This window comes from Nuphar pumila, chromosome 5, assembly GCF_984573655.1.
Source record: "Nuphar pumila chromosome 5, dmNupPumi1.hap1.1, whole genome shotgun sequence".
NCBI classification, from domain to species: domain Eukaryota; kingdom Viridiplantae; phylum Streptophyta; class Magnoliopsida; order Nymphaeales; family Nymphaeaceae; genus Nuphar; species Nuphar pumila.
In genome coordinates this window covers 121,137,501-121,147,388 of record NC_143253.1, presented here as the reverse complement: position 1 = coordinate 121,147,388, position 9,888 = coordinate 121,137,501, and the positions used below count along the sequence as shown (strand labels likewise).

The 9,888-nt window shown below is 37.9% G+C and overlaps 1 protein-coding gene across 1 annotated transcript in view; it reads left to right on the top strand.

The window, feature by feature from the left end:
* Window positions 1-248: 248 nt before the first annotated feature.
* LOC149838421 (serine/threonine/tyrosine-protein kinase HT1-like) overlaps window positions 249-9,888 on the top strand; it is a 28,993-nt gene continuing 19,353 nt past the window's right edge. The window contains exon 1 of the mRNA XM_090006592.1: window positions 249-1,082. Coding sequence (XP_089862718.1) covers window positions 639-1,082 — 444 coding nt within the window. The 5' untranslated portion in view covers window positions 249-638. The remainder of the gene's footprint in view (window positions 1,083-9,888) is intronic.

Here is a 9,888-nt window from a genome sequence, read left to right as displayed (position 1 = left end):
AGGGAAGAACTAACAAGATAGAAGATACCAGACACCATGATGACGGGCGTTACTTTAATCGCTCAAAAACTCCAGCAACCATTCTCGGTCTGCCGGCAGAAATAGCAAGTGGGGAATGAATTGTTATCATCAGATGACATTTGTCTCCCAACACCCTTCATACAAAAATGGTTACTGGAAAAACTTAGAAAAAAAAAACTCAGAATAATTCATCAGAATTTATAGTAGTCACGTAAAGTAAGAAAAGTGGGGCAAAAAGCGGGAGATGCAATGGATCTTCTCATCTTGTGATGGACTGCTTTCCATCACAAGATGTCACGGGAGATGCTTCAGATTTAGGAAAAAAGAAAAACTCAAAAGAAAAGCACCACCAAGTTCGTGAAATCCCTTCCCACCATTGTTCTTCCCCAGCATATAGTTAACGAGAGAGAGAAGAAGAAGAAGAAGAAGAAGAAGAAGCCCATATTCTTCCTCAGGAGAGAAACCCATCTTTCCAGAATTTCAATTGTTAGCAACAACAACAACAATTCATCCCAAATGTAAGCACCCTTGTTTTTGGGCTCTTTGAGCAGAGCCCTAGAGAGAGAGAGAGAGAGAGAGAGAGAGAGAGAGAGAGAGAGAGAGAGAGAGAGAGAGAGATGGGTTCTTGTTTCTGGGGATTGGAACACAAAAAGGAAAGAACTGAGAGGTCTCCTCTTCCTCTTCCTCTTCCTCTTCCTCTGCCCTTGGAGAGAAGCAAGAGTGGTGTTGCACAGGCGAGGAGGTTGGACAGCCTGAAGTCCTTGTCCGTATTATTGGATTCCCAACTTCTTGGTGGTGGTGGTGGTGGTGGTGGTGGAGAGGAAGAAGGCATTGGTGTCCCACCTGAATGGATGGCTGATATGTCAGACTTGTTCATTGGCAACAGGTTTGCTTCTGGCTCCAACAGTAGAATCTACAGAGGCATATACAAGCAGAGGGCTGTTGCAGTGAAGATGGTCAGGGTGCCTGATAATGACGATGGGTCTGGACCGCTCATTGACAGCCAATTCAATTCTGAAGTTGCTCTGCTTTCAAGCCTCCGCCATCCTAATGTGGTTGAGGTAATACCCATCTCCTCCATAGACGAATTTCTTACTACTACTTTTTTTCCTCTAATTTATTCTTAACAGTCTCAAGCAATAATCTCGATAGAATAAGGATTCAGGCTGTTTTGAGTTTGGATGGAATTCTTTGCTTTTTTTTACAAGTACAGGCTTTATTTTGGCTTTTAAATTTTAGTTATATTGAATTTTTCTTTGGGATTAGCTTTAATTACGTTGATTGGTACATGAGAAACAAACAAAAAGAAAAACACGACAGGATTGCATTAGCGATTCACTGCCCAAGGCTGGTGTTGAAAAATTTACCTTACTCAGTGGGTCAGGCAACTGAGTTTGAACTAGTTGCGCTTGGCAGCACACGTTATACAGGCTGTCTTTCAAGCTATAGTTGTCCCACTTAGGATCAAGTTCTCGATGCAATGGATGCTTGTGCAATTATGCTCCCAGGATACAACCGAGTTTTTGCCTTCTCTTGAAGATCAAAGCACGCCCTGCACAGGGTGAGACCGATAACCTCGACATAGACCACCTTTAACAACCTCTTAACTAGGTTAGACTCAATTAGGTTCAAATTAGGTATATATCCTAGGTTTAGATATGGGTATGGATCTTAGATGCAAATGAATATGAATCTTAGATGCAAGCAGATATGGATCCTAGATGCAAGCGGATATGATTCCTGAAGAGAGAAAGATCTAGCAAACTCTTAGAGAGAGAGATTGTGGGAGAGAGAGAGAGAACTCGTGAGAGAGAGAGCAAGAGAGGAGAGCTTGTAATATGAAGAATGGGAGAGGGTTGGGGTTTATATAGGCCCCAGCCCAGGGCTTTTAAGAGGCCCAAACGACTAGCCTTAGCTGGCCAAACAGCTAGTCATAAAACCCAAACGGCTAGTCCAAGGAGAGCACCAAAATAAGATAGAAAGGGCAAAAAACGGATTCAAAATGACCTTGATAGGGTCAAGATTGTCTTGGTGCAGGTCAAATGGATGGGCAACCATTGGACCGTTATGACCATTAATGCCCATGCAAAGATGTTGGGCATGGTCCAAACGGATCCCAAGGTCCAGAAAGAATCCAAAGAGGTTTAATGCAAAGTCAATTTAATGGTTGGTCAAAGGTTGAAATCAGACTTGGGAATTAAAACTGTCTCAAGTACCAAAAAGTAAAAAGATAGGTCAAAGACCAAACCGAGCCAGACCGGACCGAACCAAAATCTAAATCCAAATCCAAATCTAAGGTTAAAGTTTAAATATGGACTTTTATGACCAAGGTTGTAAGTAGTGTATCATTACCGGTATTGGTCGGGCCAATAATAGCACTGTATCATATCATATTGTAAATGTATCATAAATTTTTAATAAAAACTTTAAAAAATCCAAAAAATCAAGAAAATTTTAAAAAATTAGTAAAAATTCTAAAAAAAAAATATCACATGAAATAGTGATGAAATGCACAAAATACAACCATAAAATCATATATGAAGCATTTATGTCTCTATGAACTGTATAAAACATCATTAAACATCAACTATCTCATAAGAAGAATGCAAAATATTAAATATCTTTCAATTAAGAACATGCCACAAAACTCATACTTTCATACTACATAAACAAAAATATTATGAAAATAATTTTCCTTGATTTTCAATCAGTTTTCACTCATTACTTGAATACCCCATTGTCATGTCGGATCATCTGATGTCATATTTGTTGAAGAAATGTGGAGCCTGATTTCTACCTTGATATAAATCTTTAATTTTTTTTTTAGAGTAACTTTGTAATTTTACTCATAATAACAATTTTTTGCCTTAATCCATTTTCTTGAGTGAAAAATTGATGAAAATGCATTTTTTTTTACCTTAACCCACTTCTTTAGGTGAAAAAGCAGTGGAAATGCACTTCTAATGACCTCTAGACAAATGGAGTTGGCCCATAAAAGGTATTTAAAACCCAAAATAAAAAATAATAATTTTTGACCTTTTTTAAGTGCACCGAAGGTGTATTGTACGATACAACAAGATACAAGGGTATATCGTACAATACACCATATACGAGTATGATACACACTCGTATTGCGATGCGAGTGTGTATCATAAACCTCAAAAGTAACGATACTTATCGTACCGTATCATACGATACGAACAACCTTGGTTATGACCACTAATTCCCATGCGAAGACGTTGGGCATGGTCCAAACGGATCCGGGTCAAGGTCCAGGAAGCATCCAAAAATGTTTAATGCAAAGTCAATTTAATGGTTGGTCAAAGGTCAAAATTAGACTTGAGGATTAAAACCATCCTAAGTACTAACAAGATAGCTCAAAGACCAAACCGAGCCAAACCGGACCGGACCAAAATCTAAATCCAAATCCAAATCTAAGGTCCAAAGAGGTTTAATGCAAAGTCAATTTAATGGTTGGTCAAAGTTCAAAATTAGACTTGTGGATTAAAACCATTCCAAGTACTAAAAAGATAGGTCAAAGACCAAACCGAGCCTAAATCTAAATCCAAATGCAAATCCAAATCTTAAGTTAAAGAATAAATATGATGTACAAGCCCAAGATCTTATGCCCCTTGAGGGCCTTTTCCTCTAAGGCAACACCCATCTATATATGTTAAACTTATCCTCAATCACAAAGATCGTGGTTTTGCCCACCATTTGCGTTATCTTCCCTTATCTTCAACAAAGATCGTGGGTTGCACCATTTGTGCTATTTTCCCTTATCTTCAACAAAGATCGTGGGTTGTACCATTTGTGCTATCTTTAGCAACAAAGGCTGATTTATCTTTATCTTGTATATTTGGTTGTAACTTTCCTATTTCGTAGGAATCTGTTTTTATCTTTTGTGGCTATTTCGTAGGAATCTGTTTTTATCTTTTGTGGCTGATGTATAAATAAAGCCAACGAGTTAATGTATCAACGTAATAGTCTTTACAAAGGGAATAAAAAGGAGCTCGTTCTTTTTCACATGGTATCAGAGCAAGTGGGATAATTTTAGTTTCGAGCAATCTTTCCACAATAATCACATTTTGGTCACTCTCTTTGTCCTTTGATAATGAGTTCAAGACCCATGAAAGGACCATATTGTTACATCTGGTCCAAATATCAAAAGTGGGTGAACATGTGTCCGATTTCATAACTGAACCATCAACAAAACCCATTTTATTGTAAAGACTATCACGTTGATACATTAACTTGTTGGCTTTATTTGTACATCAGTCACAAAAGCCATAAAAGATACAAACAGATTACTACGAAATAGGAAGGTTACAACTGAATATACAAGATAAAGATAAATCAGCCTTTGTTGCTAAAGATAGCACAAATGGTGCAACCCACGATCTTTATTGAAGATAAGGAAAAATAGCACAAATGGTGCAACCCACGATCTTTGTTGAAGATAAGGGAAGATAACGCAAATGGTGGGCAAATCCACGATATTTGTGATTGAGGATAAGTTTAACACTCCCCCTCAAGTTGGCGCTTGAGGATGGATCGAGCCCAACTTGCCAAGTAAATATTGAAATTGATCTTGGCTGAGTGCCTTGGTGAAAATGTCAGCACGCTGATGTTTTCTTGAGATAAATTTTGTAGAAATGATGCGTTCTGGAGTTTTTCTCAGATAAAATGACAATCTAGCTTGATGTGTTTGGTACGTTCGTCAAATACCGGATTTGCCGCAATATGCAAAGTTGATTGATTGTCACAATATAAAATTACGGGTGCATCATGAGGAAAACCAAGATCTTGTAGTAAATACCTTAACCAGATGATCTCACTGGTGGCCATGGCCATACATCCTTATTCGGCTTCTGCAGATGATTGTGACACAGTGTTCTGTTTCTTGGTTTTCCAAGATAGATGACTATCTCTAAAAAAAATGCAATATTCTGTGGTAGAACGCGTGATAGGACAACCAGCCCGATTTGAATTGGTATAGCATGAAAGTTGCATGGTGCTACTTGCACTTAATAAAATTCTTTTTCCAGGAGTTCCTTTCAAATATTTAAGCAGTTTCATGGCTGCATCCCAGTGAGGCCGGCGAGGTTCCTGCATAAATTGGCTGAGAATGTGAACTGAATACGTGATGTCGGGTCTTGTAATGGTTAAGTATATAAAGTCGCCGGTATGAAGTTGAATCTTTAAGAGTTTCTCCAGCATGAGCCAATTTTAAGTGTTGCTCCATCGGCATGTCACTGGGTTTGGATCCAAGATATCTCACATCTTTCAATAGATCCAAAATATACTTTCTTTGATTCAAGAATATCCCTTGCCTGGATTGGGCAACCTCAATGCCTAAGAAATATTTTAATTTTCCTAGGTATTTAATATGAAATTGCTTATGAAGTAGAGCCTTTCGTTTGGATATGAGGAGATCATCATTCCCAGTAATAATGAAATCATTCACATAGACAAGGACGAATACCCTCTTGGTTCCCATTATCAAGAAAAATAATGAATAATCAGCCAAAGATTGCTTAAAACCTATTTTCTTTAGAGCTTGTGAAAACTTGGCGAACTATTGCCAGGACGCCTGTTTAAGCCCATAAGGAGATTTGTTTAGGCGACAAATCAGTTTCTCTCCCTTTGTGATATATTCGGGTGGCATTTTCATGTATATTTTTTCCTCCAGATCCTCGTGTAAAAATGCATTATTAGCGTCTAATTGATATATGGGCCAATTAGAAATGACTGCTACCGATAATAAGCACCTCATTGTGACAAGTTTAGCAACTGAGGCGAAAGTATCATGATAGTCAGTCCTTCTTGTTGTGTGTACTTCTTTGCCACCAAGCGTGCCTTGTACCTTTCAATGGATCCATCAGAGTTATATTTGATTTTGAAAATCCATTCATTTCTAATTTTTTTCTTTCCTAGGGGCAAGTCGGTAACAATCCAAGTATTGTTTTCTTCCAACGCCTTGATCTCAGCTCTCATGGCCTCACACCATTTTTCATCTTTCATAGCAGTGCGGTAATCCGTTGGTTCATCATGAGAAGAAATGGAAATCAAGAAAGCTACATGTTCCTTAGAAAATTGGGAAAATGACAAGTAATGTGAAAGTGGAAAAGAGAACTTTTTTACCTTAGAGTCTGATGTGTGTGTAGAGTGCGGTATACGAACATTGGTAGTCATTTAGGTACATAGGTCTGGTTTTGGTCCTGGTAGATCTCCTGCATAGAGCCGGTGTTTTCATAGGGAGTGGAATGCATTCGGTTTCAGGTGAGCTTTCATTGGGTTCGATGTGTGCCCGATTTGTTGAATTGGATAAGATGGGTTTTAGATCTTGGTTTTGGTCATTTGAAATAGGAATGGGTAAGACATAGTCACTAAGGGTTTTCTCAACATGTGAATGAAAGGAAAATGCCTTCTCATGAAATATGACATCAAGTCTTACAAAGGCAATTTGTTTTTCAAGATCGAATACTTTATATTCCTTTTGTCTATGAGGATATCCAACAAAAACACACTTGTGCGCACGTGCATCAAATTTGTGTTTGTAATTGATATTGTGGGCAAAATATAAGCAACCAAAAACTCTTAAATGATGGTTTAGTTTTGTGCAGCACTATGGGGTTTTATCAAAAAAATTATCTAATTCTGAGGTGGGTAATCTTTTTATTAAATAGGCTGCCGTGAGAACACATTCACCCTAAAATTTGATGGGTAAATTTGCTTGAAATCTTAGGGCTCTAGTAATTTTTAGTATGTGTTTGTGCTTGCGTTCAACTACTCTATTTTATTGGGGTATTGAAACACCAGAATGTTATTGCAAAATTTCATTAGTGGAGAGAAAATTCCGCATATCATGAGAAAAAAATTAAGAACCATTATCAGACCTAATGCATTTAATTTGTAAGTTAAATTGCATTTTAATCATATTGATGAAGGTCTGAAGTGATTCCTTAGTTTGAGATTTGAAATACATAAAAAACAACCAAGTGCCACGTGAGAAATTATCCACAATAGTAAGAAAATAATGTGCGTCAGTAATGGATGGAATAGGATATCCTCCCCAAATATTAACATGAATTAAATAAAAAACACAAGAAGAGCATGAGGCAATATCAGAGAAAGGTAAAAGAGTTTGTTTTGCTAATGGGCAGATATCACATCGACAATTATTAAAGAGAATCAACTCATTGTTTTGGGATAAATGCCTTAGGCGTTGAGAAGATGGATGTAGTAATCACCAATGCCATAAGTCGCAAGGAGATATTTGGTCGATGGAGATGACAGTAGTGTGGCTTGGCTCTGTCTCTAGATAGTATAGTCTTGCACGCACTTTACACATACCAATCATCCTCTTTGATTGATGGTCCTAGATTTTACAATGAGTAGGGAAGAATTGAACGTTATAATTCAAAGATTTTGTGAATTTACTAACAGATATTAAATTGAATTTAAATGACGACACATAAAGAACATGGTCTAACGTAATGTCTGGAGAAAGGATGGCTTTTCCAACATGGCAGATGAAGGTGCTAGATCAATTCAAAGTAGTGGATCTGACAGCCATGGATCAGACTCAACTATCGGTGAGTCGAACGATAATCCATTTTTTTTACATCATTCGGATAACTCAGGACAAATATTGGTTACCAGCCCTCTCACGGGTGATAGTTTTTGCCCACCATTTGCGTTAACTTTCCTTATCTTCAACAAAGATCGTGGGTTGCACCATTTGTGCTATTTTCCCTTATCTTCAACAAAGATCATGGGTTGCACCATTTGTGCTATCTTTTGCAACAAAGGCTGATTTATCTTTATCTTGTATATTCTGTTGTAACTTTCCTATTTCGTAGGAATCTGTTTTTATCTTTTATGGCTTTTGTGGCTGATGTACAAATAAAGCCAATGAATGTATCAACATAATAGTCTTTATAAAGGGAATAGAAAGGAGCTCTTCTTCTTCACAACATAAGGACAAGAGAAGTTCCTACATCTTTCAATATGAGACTAAACTTGTAGGAAAGACTAGGAACCCACAAACGTAGGGAAATGAGGAAAATTGTGTAGGAAACTTAGGACAGTTTTGAACCAAACCCTAACACTTGGAACTGGCTTTAGTTAAGCACACTAAAAATGATAACTATACCTACTTGATCGCAAGCCAGAGGCTGGATTTAGCAGTCCATGATTGGATCCCAGAGCATAGGCAGTGGGCACGGTAAGGTGTCAGATAGACAAAACCTAGTATGGAGGCTATGTAACATGGGTACTTCAAAACGCTCAAATGTGCACCATGTCAGTGCTGCATCTTCTCGGTATCGGGTGCTTTTGGGTGCTGCCACATGTGAACTTACTGTATAAATGTTGGTACATTGTATATTTTTTTAGAAGGCATGCTGCCACCACTGACAGCTACCCATCTCAACATTTCTCGAGATGGAGATCATGCCCATCTGGAGAAATGCCAAGATGGGTGGCTGTCAGCTGTGCAGCAGCACTGCATATAATGTGAACACATTTTTTTATAAGGTAAATATTTGGTAGGGATGAAGGTACAAAACTATTGAGTAAAAATCACTTTTTAAATTAATTTTTTTTGGGTTTTTTGTAGATCCTACCTCATGGATGTGATCTACCGTGTTTGTTTGTTTAGAGAGGGGATCAGGTCAGAGGCAGCTCTGACGGTAATCCGTCGGGGCTCCCTCTGGTACCGTTCATCTTGTAGATTAACAACCTCCCAAGCATCATGACTACGTTCTTTGTATCATAGATGGGCCCCACAAAATTTTTCAAAGCCATTGATGCTCTAGATGAATGACATCTAGAGCATACAAAATGGATGGCTAAAAAGAAACCCAAAACCTTGTGTTTGGTTTGCCGTTCATCCACAAGATGAATGGTACCAGAGGCAACTCTGACAGATTACCATCAGCCTCTGCAATCGTTTGTTTGGTAGGAAATGGGTTTGAATCATGTGATTGTGACATGTAAATAGGTTTTTCAAAGGCTTAAAAAATCAATGGCCCACAATATATCAAAGCTAACGTTCCAAGGCTTTACAACTTAAAAAATCATATTTTTGCATTAAAAAAAAAAACATGATCCAATGTTCAATCCTTAGTAAACAAACCATATTAGACACATCTATGTGGTTAAATTTTGCCAATGCAGCTTTCACCTATGATTCCTAGCTCAATAGTTCCTTACCTTTATTAGGACCAAATGTAAACCTTTTTCTATATATACTTTATATTTTCTAGTGTTTATATTTTAGTAGAACTCTTCATTTAGTGTGTGTGTGTGTGTGTGTGTGTGTGTGTGTGTGTGTGTGCGCGCGCACACGCATGTGCAACACTCACAACCCAGCTGCACCTTTGAAGATTTCTTTTGGAAAGCACCTGTGATATTTCAGCCTTACATGTTCGTACCATGTACCAACGTCTGTACTTATGTGGCATAGTATAATGTCGCAAGTTTATCATTTCCATAGGTGTTTGGATTTTGCAGTTACCTTCGGGTAGTAGCTACTGTAGTTTTATCTTTTAGTTGTTTTGGTTTGTTATATAATACAAACTGTCAACTGATTTTAGTCAGGCATGATGATAGATCAGTAAAGGTGCACAATCTCAACTAAAGGCCTATGTCAGAATAAAAGTTGTTGTCCCCAGTTTGCGCAGAGTGAAAAACAAAAAAAAGAATGAAAGTAAAGGGGAAAATAGAAGTCTTAGCCCAGGGATTGGGCTTAAAATATCTCAGTACAAGTCCTCCCCTGGCTAGCTACAACAACAACAACAACAACAACTACGCCTTCATCCCAAAACAATTGGGGTCAGCGATATGAACCAAAAAAGAAAT